The following is a 14,235-nucleotide window of genomic DNA, read 5'->3' as shown; positions in this document are numbered from 1 at the left end:
CCAGACTCATCGGCCACAGGTAAGAGGAATCTAACGTTAATTCCAGCTCGATTGTGCATTTATTTCATTGCAATCCATCTGATCAACGTATGATGTTGTACTAAAGAAAGCCGTTACTGACAATCAAGGAATCATAAACGACCCCCCCCCCTTTCCTTCACGCATGATGGAGCATAATGTATAGCGATCATATGCATTTGAATTTTTAATATAGCGTGTATAGGAACAAAACGTCAATCGATTATGTATATGTGTCGGGCCTATAACTGGCGTTCTAGGAATTACTGCTCTACACTAGGGCTGGGCGATAAAACGATAACGATAAATATTGCGATAAATTATTTCCTCGAAATTAACATGAAACGTGGTCGCAAAGTTTCGATATATCGATTTTCCAAGTTTGGCTCCGTTCAGCCTCGGCTCAGCACACTCACTAACAACAACCAACATTACGTGATGACGTGCTTACGCACCACAGCTCAGGACTCAAGGCTGCTAGGATACTTAGCTTGCACGGCGCTATTTTATATATTTACGTGCCGAGTATGTATGTGGCGTGAATTCTGATGCCACGGTTATAGTAGTGTGTGGTATACGGTGGACGTCGTTGCAATGTATTGTGGCGGAACAGAGTATTTTAGGGATATTTATTTAGTACATTGTCATGGAATACATCGCTTGGAAACGAAGCTGGCTAGGATACTTAGCTTGCACGGCGCTATTTTATATATTTACGTGCAGAGTATGTATGTGGCGTGAATTCTGATGCCACGGTTATAGTAGTGTGTGGTATACGGTGGACGTCGTTGCAATGTATTGTGGCGGAACAGAGTATTTTAGGGATATTTATTTAGTACATTGTCTTGGGATACACTGCTCGCTCTGGCTAACTGCTAACGTGCGCGGACTGATGACGACATCAACTCGAGACATTCACAGCAGAAAAACAAGTCTATTAATAGCCCGTCCATCGGCGCCGGGCATAAAAAGTTAATTAAACTTGACAGACATTATATCGACGATAATTATCGATATCAAGTTATATGAAAATAATTTTATAATTTTATCGCGATAACGTTTTTGGCCATATCGCCCAGCCCTACTCTACACTCTAAAAACATACTTATATTCATGACGGTACTAACACGACAATGTATGAATGGAAAAATAGAACGTTCCCACATCCGGAACGATAGATACACGATGTTGAATGGGCCATAGTAATGTCGATATAGCTATAATATTAAAAAAGTTAGAGCCATGCAAAGAAGGTGAGCGACTCCATAGGGTTACAGCACTGGCAGAGAGTGGTATAAGATGGGCAAACTGCGTGGCAGACAATGTGTTAAGAGGTAAACAAATTATTATAATTTTTTTGTAGCCAAGAGTAAAGACCATAACCCTATCAAAACAGTAGTCAAAGTGTATATTTTCATTTTTACCGATGTTTTATACGATTTACCGAAAATAATAATTTATCGGAAAAATGGTAATTATATCTCTTTTATCGTAAAAACCGCAAGGAAATGACTAAATCCAGATTTAACCCTGCCATTGGAAAGAGGAGCCTTTCCCTATCCATATGTATGATTTGGCCATAATAAGGTCAAGGTCAAGTTCAAGGTCAAATATGAATTTATAATTAAAATCGATTATCATTTATTAACTGTATCTACAGATCCTTCTGTTTAATCATCTTCCCTTTATTCATTTGCTTAGATTTTTTGTAGACTTGATCTAAAGAAGGTGCTGAATGAGCTCAGTGAGCGAGCTCGGCTTGCTCACAATTGTAACATGGTGTTATTCACCGGCACAGATGCAAAAATAAATCATAATTTATATTCTCCCTTTTTCATTACAATTTACTCAAGCCTAGTAACAGACACAATATTTCTGACACTGGGTATACATACCCCCAGGTCCCTAGATGTTCCTAGATACCAAGAACATGCAAATTGGCCTTGTAGAAGTGGAGCAATCTTCCATTTACTTAGGCATGTACCTTTAGGCGAGATTTCTGAAAATAGGGCTACAGCTTAACAGGTTTTAATGTATCGGGTCATTTCAACGTGGAATTAAGGAATATCAAAATAAAAGCACACGTTGTTGAACTTGATCATGCATATTTATTAGAGAAATATATATATAATAATTGTATTTAATTACAGCACTATGTTATCAATACACATTTATAAAACGAGGCATATTTAGCCAAAATATGTTGCCAGAACATAAAAAAATATATATACAGTAGATCTTTTTTTTTACTTGCAATGCACTGTCACCTACCCACGACCCCAGTTTGGGTCGCGACCCGTAGTTTGAGAACCGCTGATCTAGACTATCAAGTTGCCCAGTACCTTAAAAAAAGTACCTTAGGTACTTTTTTTTAAGTACCTTAAAAACCTTTTGTATTTTTTCTTATTTAACATCTATTTAACCAGGCAGGTCAAAATTAAGAACAAATTCCTATTTACAATGATGGACTGGCGAGAAGACAAGAAGGGCCTCTCAATGGGTAACAGAAACAAACATGTAATAAAATAGAAAAGAGACAGACGATACAGTACATACATTCAAACACACATCAAACAAACAACCAAATAGAATTACAAGGTATGTAATACATGAAGCAGAACAGATAAATACAGTTGGGTGTCATAATTTGCTCCAAACAGGAGGATCATGTCTGGTTGGTTAGTAGTAAAATTCAAATAGTATTTTTGTTCATCGTATCTGTTTGTTTATAATAATAATAATAATAATAATAATAATAATAATAATAATAATAATATATTTGGATTTGTAGGGTGCTTTATAGTTGTCAAGCAAATCTCAAAGCGCTACATTGTAAAAAAGAACATAAAAGCTAGCAAAAAATATATGTAAAATAATAAATAAAATAAGTAAGACTAAAACTAGAGTAAAAAGAACACTAACACTAGTAAAAGAGTAAAAAACTAAATAAAAAGGGCTACAACTGGTAAAATAACATAAAATGTGGAGCTAAAACTAGATAAAAATCAACAAAAGGCACTATTAAAATGTTTTGTTTTGAGGCCCTTTTTAAAAGCATCCACAGTCTGTGGTGCTCTCAGGTGGTCAGGGTTCCACAGTCTGTGGTGCTCTCAGGTGGTCAGGGTTCCACAGTCTGTGGTGCTCTCAGGTGGTCAGGGTTCCACAGTCTGTGGTGCTCTCAGGTGGTCAGGGTTCCACAGTCTGTGGTGCTCTCAGGTGGTCAGGGTTCCACAGTCTGTGGTGCTCTCAGGTGGTCAGGGTTCCACAGTCTGTGGTGCTCTCAGGTGGTCAGGGTTCCACAGTCTGTGGTGCTCTCAGGTGGTCAGGGAGAGTGTTCCACAGTCTGTGGTGCTCTCAGGTGGTCAGGGTTCCACAGTCTGTGGTGCTCTCAGGTGGTCAGGGTTCCACAGTCTGTGGTGCTCTCAGGTGGTCAGGGTTCCACAGTCTGTGGTGCTCTCAGGTGGTCAGGGAGAGTGTTCTACAGTCTGTGGTGCTCTCAGGTGGTCAGGGAGAGTGTTCTACAGTCTGTGGTGCTCTCAGGTGGTCAGGGAGAGTGTTCTACAGACTGTGGTGCTCTCAGGTGGTCAGGGAGAGTGTTCTACAGTCTGTGGTGCTCTCAGGTGGTCAGGGAGAGTGTTCCACAGTCTGTGGTGCTCTCAGGTGGTCAGGGAGAGTGTTCTACAGTCTGTGGTGCTCTCAGGTGGTCAGGGAGAGTGTTGCACAGTCTGTGGTGGTCTCAGGTGGTCAGGGAGAGTGTTCCACAGTCTGTGGTGCTCTCAGGTGGTCAGGGAGAGTGTTCTACAGTCTGTGGTGCTCTCAGGTGGTCAGGGAGAGTGTTGCACAGTCTGTGGTGGTCTCAGGTGGTCAGGGAGAGTGTTCTACAGTCTGTGGTGCTCTCAGGTGGTCAGGGAGAGTGTTGCACAGTCTGTGGTGCTCTCAGGTGGTCAGGGAGAGTGTTCTACAGTCTGTGGTGCTCTCAGGTGGTCAGGGAGAGTGTTCTACAGTCTGTGGTGCTCTCAGGTGGTCAGGGAGAGTGTTCTACAGTCTGTGGTGCTCTCAGGTGGTCAGGGAGAGCGTTCTACAGTCTGTGGTGCTCTCAGGTGGTCAGGGAGAGCGTTCTACAGTCTGTGGTGCTCGCAGGTGGTCAGGGAGAGTGTTCTACAGTCTGTGGTGCTCTCAGGTGGTGAGGGAGAGTGTTCTACAGTCTGTGGTGCTCTCAGGTGGTCAGGGAGAGCGTTCTACAGACTGTGGTGCTCTCAGGTGGTGAGGGAGAGTGTTCTACAGTCTGTGGTGCTCTCAGGTGGTCAGGGAGAGTGTTCTACAGTCTGTGGTGCTCTCAGGTGGTCAGGGAGAGTGTTCTACAGTCTGTGGTGCTCTCAGGTGGTCAGGGAGAGTGTTCTACAGTCTGTGGTGCTCTCAGGTGGTCAGGGAGAGTGTTCTACAGTCTGTGGTGCTCTCAGGTGGTCAGGGAGAGTGTTCTACAGTCTGTGGTGCTCTCAGGTGGTCAGGGAGAGTGTTCTACAGTCTGTGGTGCTCTCAGGTGGTCAAGGAGAGTGTTCTACAGTCTGTGGTGCTCTCAGGTGGTCAGGGAGAGTGTTCCACAGTCTGTGGTGCTCTCAGGTGGTCAGGGAGAGTGTTCTACAGTCTGTGGTGCTCTCAGGTGGTCAGGGAGAGCGTTCTACAGTCTGTGGTGCTCTCAGGTGGTCAGGGAGAGTGTTCTACAGTCTGTGGTGCTCTCAGGTGGTCAGGGAGAGTGTTCTACAGTCTGTGGTGCTCTCAGGTGGTCAAGGAGAGTGTTCTACAGACTGTGGTGCTCTCAGGTGGTCAGGGAGAGTGTTCTACAGTCTGTGGTGCTCTCAGGTGGTCAGGGAGAGTGTTCTACAGTCTGTGGTGCTCTCAGGTGGTCAGGGAGAGTGTTCTACAGTCTGTGGTGCTCTCAGGTGGTCAGGGAGAGTGTTCTACAGTCTGTGGTGCTCTCAGGTGGTCAGGGAGAGTGTTCTACAGTCTGTGGTGCTCTCAGGTGGTCAGGGAGAGTGTTCTACAGTCTGTGGTGCTCTCAGGTGGTCAGGGAGAGTGTTCTACAGTCTGTGGTGCTCTCAGGTGGTCAGGGAGAGTGTTCTACAGTCTGTGGTGCTCTCAGGTGGTCAGGGAGAGTGTTCTACAGTCTGTGGTGCTCTCAGGTGGTCAGGGAGAGTGTTCTACAGTCTGTGGTGCTCTCAGGGGGTCAAGGAGAGTGTTCTACAGTCTGTGGTGCTCTCAGGTGGTCAGGGAGAGTGTTCTACAGTCTGTGGTGCTCTCAGGTGGTCAAGGAGAGTGTTCTACAGTCTGTGGTGCTCTCAGGTGGTCAGGGAGAGTGTTCTACAGTCTGTGGTGCTCTCAGGTGGTCAGGGAGAGCGTTCTACAGTCTGTGGTGCTCTCAGGTGGTCAAGGAGAGTGTTCTACAGTCTGTGGTGCTCTCAGGTGGTCAGGGAGAGTGTTCTACAGTCTGTGGTGCTCTCAGGGGGTCAAGGAGAGTGTTCTACAGTCTGTGGTGCTCTCAGGGGGTCAGGGAGAGCGTTCTACAGTCTGTGATGCTCTCAGGTGGTGAGGGAGAGTGTTCCACAGTCTGTGATGCTCTCAGGTGGTGAGGGAGAGTGTTCTACAGTCTGTGGTGCTCTCAGGTGGTCAGGGAGAGTGTTCTACAGACTGTGGTGCTCTCAGGGGGTCAGGGAGAGTGTTCCACAGTCTGTGGTGCTCTCAGGTGGTCAAGGAGAGTGTTCTACAGTCTGTGGTGCTCTCAGGTGGTCAGGGAGAGTGGTCTACAGTCTGTGGTGCTCTCAGGTGGTCAGGGAGAGTGTTCTACAGTCTGTGGTGCTCTCAGGTGGTCAGGGAGAGTGTTCTACAGTCTGTGGTGCTCTCAGGTGGTCAGGGAGAGTGTTCTACAGTCTGTGGTGCTCTCAGGTGGTCAGGGAGAGTGTTCTACAGTCTGTGGTGCTCTCAGGTGGTCAGGGAGAGTGTTCTACAGTCTGTGGTGCTCTCAGGTGGTCAGGGAGAGTGTTCTACAGTCTGTGGTGCTCTCAGGTGGTCAGGGAGAGTGTTCCACAGTCTGTGGTGGTCTCAGGTGGTCAGGGAGAGCGTGTCTACAGACTGGGAGCGGAGGAGCAGAAAGTCAGACTAACCGATTGTTTGGTTAATGAGACGTTTAGTTTGAGTCAGAACACACACTGTAACTGGGCTTTACCCTTCAGAAACACAGGCGTGTCCAGCAGCTTGCAGGTCCTCTTACCCTTCAGAAACACCGGCGTGTCCAGCAGCTTGCAGGTCCTCTTACCCTTCAGAAACACCGGCGTGTCCAGCAGCTTGCAGGTCCTCTTACCCTTCAGAAACACAGGCGTGTCCAGCAGCTTGCAGGTCCTCTTACCCTTCAGAAACACAGGCGTGTCCAGCAGCTTGCAGGTCCTCTCCCGCTCCAGCTTGTTGGGTCCGTCTGTGTGTCGGGCCAGCGGGCCGCTCCAGTACACCCTGCCCTGACAGAACCTCTTGATGAACACTCCCTCCGGCGCCACCCACAGCAGGACGCCCCTCTCCAGGTGGGGCAGGAGGCGCTCCATGGCCTCCACGCCGCCCGCCTGCAGCAGGGGCCCCCGGGACGGGGAGGGGAAGGAGAGCGTCTGGGCGCTGCAGGGGCCGTAGAGCCTCTCGCTGCCCAGGGGAGCCGCGCCCTGGAGGATGAAGCAGCCGTCTGGGCTGGTGGTCACCACCTCCGCCACCAGCTGGCCCAGGTAGAGCAGCCTGACCCGCATGCAGAAGTCTGGACACACAACATTTTATTTATTTTATTTTATTTAACCTTTATTTACCCAGGCAAGCAATTAAGAACAAATTCTTATATACAAAAGCAGCCTGTCCAAAAAGCAAAGGCCTTTTGAGGGAAGGGGGGGGGGGGGAGGCTGTAACAAAAACAAGGTTATCTACATGCATACAAATAAATAAAATACAAACTTACAGTAGCAATAGTATACAAGGACAACAATAAATAAGGGAGAGAGAAGGAAAGGGAGAGAGGGAAAAAGAGAAAGGGAACAAGAGAAAGGAAGAGTGAGAACCAGAGGGAGAGAGAGGGAGAGTGAGAACCAGAGGGAGAGAGAGAGAAGAAAGGGGGAGAGGGAGGGCGGTAGGTGAGGGGGCTTAGGGGGAGGAGAGAATAGTCTGAGGGCTATGCGTGCGATTGGGAGGCAGTCAGCAGGTGCAACAGTCGGTTAAGATCTGTTGCAGATTTTGATTGATTGAAAATTGTATTAACAGATTGCAGAATGGGTACAGTACAGTACGGCTCAATACACACAATTGTTAAGGGGATGCAGACCAGAGAAAGACTTTCGTCTTGTTTACATCAGGGTCCCCCATTTTCAATTCATAGTGACATTTATGACGTACACAACATACAGAGATATACAGTACTGTTACATTTGTGACATACAAGATATACAAATATACAGTACTGTTAAACAGAGATCCTAACAGAAACTATATACATTCGAGGGGGAGGAAACTGTACATTAGGGGGGGGGGGGGGGGGGGGGGGGGTTGGACATTTACAGGGGCCAGTTTCTAATTGCAGCCTCCCGTAGGTCCAACAACCTGACCCGCATGCAGAAGTCTGGACACACAGCATTCACTGTGTTCACAACAGAGTTATTATACTTTTGTATATTTCATAATTTTTTTTGTTTAGTTTCAGTAGCTTCCAGTTTGCTGGTTATATATCGTATAGCTTACGCTCTGCTCTTAGTGGAACTGTCCCTTTATCCAGTCTAATAATGAATAATTTTCTCCACATGCACACACCCATCCGCCTGGCCACACCCACATCCGCTCCTCTATATAAACGGGGTCGTGGCCGAACCATCAGCTCCTTCCCTATTTTCACCACCGAAAAAGTGCCTGTATACACCACTTTAGAGTTTAGTGCCAAAATAGTTTGTTGACAAGAAGAGGAGCTGCGTTGACATTGTATCTTTGTTTTCTCTCTCACTATTTTTCGAGGAAATGAAGCGATAATGTCTTCGCCACCGGAGTGTCTAGAAGACGATGATCATCATCTGCACGGCTTGCGAAGGTCGGCTCCAGGCTAGGATCCTTTTCGCTGCCCCTTGGCGGCGTGGAGGGGGTTCTAGTCTGATGCCCCACGATAACATTAGCTCCTCCTCAGTGAAGTCGTAGCTTTGTTTTCCTGGGACCGTGATTCCGAATCTGCGGTTCAATTCCCCGGGTCTCTGGACTAACGGATACCCTCTGCCGCCGCGCTGGCCCCACTTTTAAAGACGAAAAACACCCGGCGCGAGGGGGGTGAGCTTGGTGTTTCATTATGAGAATATCTCCGAGCTCAGGTCGGCTGCAGCCTGCATACAACGAGGGGCTTATTGCTACCGATGCCGCTGTGTTTGGTAAACGCCGTTCTGTGTGAGGGACGTGTGTTGCCTTTTTTCTTTTTTCTTCGGATAAGAAGAGGAAAAGACAGCGGCTGTCTGAAGTGTTGGCCTGTATTGCTATTCTCACGTTGTACAGCTTCAGTAGTAGCCGCTTAGCTTGCCACTGCGTTAGCTGGTGGCTACGCTCGGCTAGAAATGTTAGCTTGATGCTATCAGTTAGCCTGAAATTAGCTGTTTAACTTATGCTACAACCATTGGCACTAGCCGTGAGGATAGCGGGCCCTGGCACTCTGACTACAACGTCATCTCTGGCAGAAGATGTCGTCGGGCCTGCGCCATGACCGGCTGCAGGAGGGGGGCGTCACGCCGGAGCGAGGCTCCAGCCATTGCCTCTTCTGACCTTGCCAGCGAGAGGCCTCGTCAACGTGGTAGACCAACCTGTGTTGCAGCCTTTCGTCCTGCATACGTAGGTGCAGGTAAGATGTCCGTAAAACATTGTTCGGGGGTGGGAGGGGGTTGTCGGGGTAGTTGCTGTCAACCCCTCTAGGCATCCCTGTGTGTAGGTCCCGGTCCGCCAGGCCCAGGTCCGGACTCGTTCTCGTCGACCTGTTGGCCTGGGTTAACCCTTTGAAAGCTGAAACACTTGTACTGCTTGTATAGCCTGTGTATATGCGCAGTTATGTTTTCTTGGTGGGTTAAGGGAACAACCGCCTCCTGTTAAACTAAACATAGGGAGGTGGTTGGTTCTCCGGTGTGTTGGTAGCAGAGTCGACTCTCGGGTTGAGGCCGGGCTTGACCCCGTCTGCCCGAGAGTATGCCCCCGCTTCTTTCATGACGTCTGCCAATTGTGTCAGCCTCTCCGTTGAACCTCGACCCTGCTGGAGGGGTCGGGTTTGTGGAGGTCATGACATGGTGCACAGCATACCGAACACCTCTTCCGCCGGGTACTGTTCTCACAGTAGACCCCTTAGGCGCCTGTCTAGTCCGCAGTGCTCCAGGCACAGGTCGAGTTCTGGCCTGTTGCCTGGATTGAGAGATCAACCCCCTTGGGGGTTGTCTCCCTGGCGTGCCGTCTGGCCCCACAGTATTGTGGGGGGGTAGCCTCTTGGGGCTTACGGCCATGCCAACCTGGACACGCCCGATCTCGTCAGATCTCGGAAACTAATCAGGTTCGGCCCTGGTTAGTTCTTGGATGGGAGACCCCCTGGGAATACCAGGTGCGGTAAGCTAGAGTGCTTCAGAGCGGCGTGCCAGGGGGGAAAGGCCTATTCTTGATTTGGGCCCTGTCCGATACGCTGGCGATGTGGGGGGTGGTGTCACCAGTGACCGTCTGGTGGGGTCCCGATGCTACGGCATCGTTGGCCTCACCGGGCCCCCTTTTTCGGGGGGTCCTGGCCCTCAGGTTGTTCCTAGGGCTGGGTCCTCCTCCGCGCTCCGCTGCTACGGCCTTGCCACAGGGTTGGGTTCTTGACCTTCGACCCTGTGATGTTGGGGGCTGTGACGGGGGTGTTTTGCTTCCCGTCCGTTCCCTGGTGGCATGTGGGATGCGCGCCTGAGTGGTCGCGGGTCCTTCTGTGTGAAGGTAAGTCCCACGGTCTGCTCACCCTGTGCGCTTTGAGGTGCTAAACCCTCTTCGCACAGTCGGATCCGATTCCCTCCCGTCCTCCTCTAGGGGGGTCCAGGGGGCTCTGGTCCTCCCCGGTTCTGATGGTTGTGGGGGGCCTCAGCGGGTACATTTGTCGAGCAACCGCTCTGCTCAGCTCCTGTGTTCCACTACGAGCAGAGCGTAAGCTATACGATATATAACATACGGTTATTCTATAACCATAGTTCTATGAGTATAGCGAGCGCTCTGCTCTGACTCACTGAGGACCCCGTGGTCTTTGCCTTCGGTGGTGAAAGACTTGGGAAGGAGCTGATGGTGTGGCCACGTTGGCCTCACTTATGTAGAGGAGCGGATGTGGGTGTGGCCAGGCTGATGGGTGTGTGCATGTGGAGAAAATTATTCATTATTAGACTGGATAAAGGGACAGTTCCACTACGAGCAGAGCGCTCGCTATACTCATATAACTATGGTTATAGAATAACCGTACGTTTTAGTTTAGTCTTTATTAGTTTCAGTATAATTTTTTTTTTAATGTTATTACAATATGATGGTATTTGTCAGGGGCCAGATTTTTTACAAAGTTCAGAATAGGTATTGTGTGTAGGCGGTTAGGTGGTCGAGCGGAGATTGCGTTCGTCACCAGCCCCGGAGCTGAGTTGGATTCGCCTGTTCGAATCCAGCTCACAGCTCCGGGGTTGTCACCAGCTTGGCTGGCCGTCTGCACTGATACGATTGGCTGTATCAGAGGGTGGGAGAAGCTGGCGGGGTGGGTCCGGGTCGTTGTAAACAGCGACTCCTACAGTTCGGTCGGGGCGCCTGCTAAGCGCGGATTGGACGTGAGGGGGATAGTGTGGTCCTCCCACACGCTACGCCCTCTCAGTGAGAATCCGCGCTGCCAGGTGAAAAGAAGCGGTGATTGGCTGGACGTGTGTCGGAGGAAGCACGTGGTAGCCTCCACTCTCCCATATGATCTGACTGTAGGGGGTAAAGCGCAGCGACCAGGAAGGGACTGGGAATTGGCATACGACTAACATTGGGATGGGGAGAAAATCGGAGGAAAATGGAGGGGGAAAAAGACCAATAAAAAAAAAAAAAAAAAAAAAAAAAATAGGTATTGTGTAATATGAACACATCACTTTACTGTACTGGAGCAATTGACATAAATGAGAAAGAAAGCTTTTAGGTGTTCCGCACCTACTGCATGCAACAATCTCCAGTCCCATCTAAAGATTCAAAGCTTGGTAACACTGAATGTATTTAACACTTTGGGTGCCGGGACACGTCTTCTCACGTCTTTGCTGGCCATGCTAAAGTTGCCGGGGGACGCTGTACAGCGTCCTTATATCAATATTTCAAAAATCTGCGATCGGATTCATAATGTCCCTCCGCTGGCCTGAGATCCACCAGCAGGACCCACTGAGCTCTCTGGCGGTTCAGGAGCGCCATCTGGTGGCCGATCGGCGCAACCGCTTAACAGGAAGCGCAGTAGAGGTTATGCTAGACGTCCGTATTGCTTCCGGCCACTCGGTACATGTCCCATAACTCTAGCTCGTCACACTACATAGCGATCGATTGCCAATAACTCGATAAACAACATGATTTGGACGTATATACCATTATACAAGCTGGAGATGGACCGGGTAATAATATATCCCATAATGATCAAATTTCTACTCGACGATGATCGCCCAACGGCGCGCGGAGACTGGGGTGAGTTTCAGCGTGTAACGTTACCGTCTTCGATAATAACTGATATTATCAACATTTGACCCACATTAGATGATTGGTATAACGCTGCCCACGGAATTATAAACGCCCCCTCGCCCATCCGGTCAACATCAGATGACGTGTAGTAACTTCTAGAAGTACGTCTAGTTGGAATTTTTTATATCGCGCTGATTGCCATCAAACTGTATTTCATCATCAATATAATGCATTTGGGGCTATATATCACGTTCTGGAGAAAGCTGCAGAAAGAGATGAAAACATACTTATACATTAGACCATACTTTACTATGAATATGTGAATGAAAAAGTTTAACGTTGCTACACAATGAACAATACATATAGGACTTTGAATGGGCCCTAATAATGGCAATGTAGCAATATAATTTAAAAAGTTATAGCCCTGCAAAGAAGGGGACTTTCTCCATAGACAAATAGCGCTGGCAATCTATGGTATATCATTAATTTAACCTTAGGCAACCAAAGTGTTAATCATCTTCCCTTTATTCATTTCCTTAGATTCTTTGTACACATGATCTCAAGAAGGTACTGAACGAGATCAGTGGCAGAATGCTTGTGGTGTCCTTCAGTTGCCTTTGGTTTTTGCGTGAACCTGTGAGGGGTGTTACCTGTGAGGGGTGTTACCTGTGAGGGGTGTTACCTGTGAGGCTGTTACCTGAGAGGGCTGTTACCTGTGAGGGGTGTTACCTGAGGGCTGTTACCTGTGAGGCTGTTACCTGTGAGGGTTGTTACCTGTGAGGGGTGTTACCTGAGGGCTGTTACCTGTGAGGCTGTTACCTGTGAGGGGTGTTACCTGTGAGGGGTGTTACCTGAGGGCTGTTACCTGTGAGGGGTGTTACCTGTGAGGGGTGTTACCTGAGGGCTGTTACCTGTGAGGCTGTTACCTGTGAGGAGTGTTACCTGAGGGTGTTACCTGTGAGGGCTGTTACCTGTGAGGCTGTTACCTGAGGGTTGTTACCTGAGTTGAGGAGTGCAGGGCTGTGGCTACGTGAGGTGGTTGCTCCGGCCCCGCAGTACGTGTGCTCCCTCAACAGAGCCTCTGGAGCAGAGAGGACACGTTTTACTGGCTCAGTGTCACACGATCCCAACCAGCCTTAACCCTTTCACTACCACACTACAGAAGGTTAAAGGAAAACTCCAACATTTTGGGAAATTAGCTTATTTGCCATCTACCCTGGAGTTAGACAAGAAGATACATACCTTTTTCTTCTCTGTGCATGCAGTAGGAGTAGGAAGACGTTGGGAACTAGGCTAATGGAGGAACCTACTTCCAGTGACTGACGCTAAGCTAGGCTAACGGTGCGCGTCTTCCTACTCCTACTGCATGCACAGAGAAGAAAAAAGGTATGTATCTTCTTGTCTAACTCCAGGGTAGATGGCAAATAAGCTAATTTCCCAAAATGTTGGAGTTTTCCTTTAACCCTTTACTATCACACTACAGACGGTTAACCGTCTGTTTCATTGATTGATTGATTGAAAATGTTATTAACAGATTGCAGAATGGGTACAATACAGTACGGCTCAATACACACAATTGTTAAGGGGATGCAGACCAGAGAAAGACTTTCGTCTTGTTTACATCAGGGTCCCCCATTTTCAATTCATCATAACATTTATGACATATGCAACATACAGATATATATCATGACATTTCTGACAAACATGACATACAGGTATACAGTACTGTTACATTTGTGACATACAAGATATGCAAATATACAGTACTGTTAAACAGAGATCCTAACAGAAACTATATAAATACGAGGGGGGGGAATGTACATTAGGAGGGGGTGGTGGGTGGGAGGGGGGTTGGACATTTACAGGGGCCATACAGATATCATGACATTTATGACAATACATGGCATACAGGTATACAGTACTGTAGTGTGGTAGTGAAAGGGTTAACCATCTGTAGTGTGGTAGTGAAAGGTTAACCTTCTTCTGTAGTGTGGTAGTGAAAGGGTTAACCTTCTGTAGTATGATAGTGAAGGGTTAACCTTATGTAGTGTGGCAGTGAAAGGGTTAAACAATGCCAACCAGTCCCCAATGCCAGTCTGTATGACAGCGTGTTGGTCGTCTATATAAGCACAGCGATTATTCCAGCATTTTGTCGTGATTTACTGCACCTAGCGATGCTTGTACACAGAAAGTGTGTAGTTTAATTAGTAGTGTGTTGTCCTTACCGTTAACCTTCTGTATTGTGGCAGTGAAAGGGTCAAACCGTTTGGTAGTGTGGCAGTGGAAGGGTTAATTCAACAGTGTGTTGTCCTTACCGTTGGCTTTCCCAGCTTCCTCTCCTTCACACGATTCCCTTTGATCGCCAAGCTTAGAAAACAGAAAACAAACATCAACAGTTAACGTTCAAGTTTACTACTAGGTTGAACCCTTTCACTACCACACTACAAAAAACAAGATGGCTGCTGAGTGAGTAAGCTGGGTCTGAGCTCATGTCTG

General features: G+C 48.0%; 1 protein-coding gene across 1 annotated transcript in view; it reads right to left on the bottom strand.

Moving 5' to 3' along the window:
• The window catches only part of irf10 (interferon regulatory factor 10), a gene marked incomplete at its 3' end in the record, with an annotated part of 52,264 nt that overhangs the window by 15,605 nt on the left and 22,424 nt on the right, over positions 1 to 14,235 (bottom strand). The window contains exons 4-6 of the mRNA XM_084333620.1: positions 14,055 to 14,106; positions 12,740 to 12,820; positions 6,419 to 6,808 (exon numbers count right to left, since the gene is read on the bottom strand). Coding sequence (XP_084189746.1) covers positions 6,419 to 6,808; positions 12,740 to 12,820; positions 14,055 to 14,106 — 523 coding nt within the window. The remainder of the gene's footprint in view (positions 1 to 6,418; positions 6,809 to 12,739; positions 12,821 to 14,054; positions 14,107 to 14,235) is intronic.

Source organism: Notolepis coatsorum (genome assembly GCF_963971535.1).
Source record: "Notolepis coatsorum genome assembly, chromosome: 17".
In the NCBI taxonomy this organism is placed as follows: domain Eukaryota; kingdom Metazoa; phylum Chordata; class Actinopteri; order Aulopiformes; family Paralepididae; genus Notolepis; species Notolepis coatsorum.
This window is presented reverse-complemented; position numbering and strand designations above follow the sequence as displayed.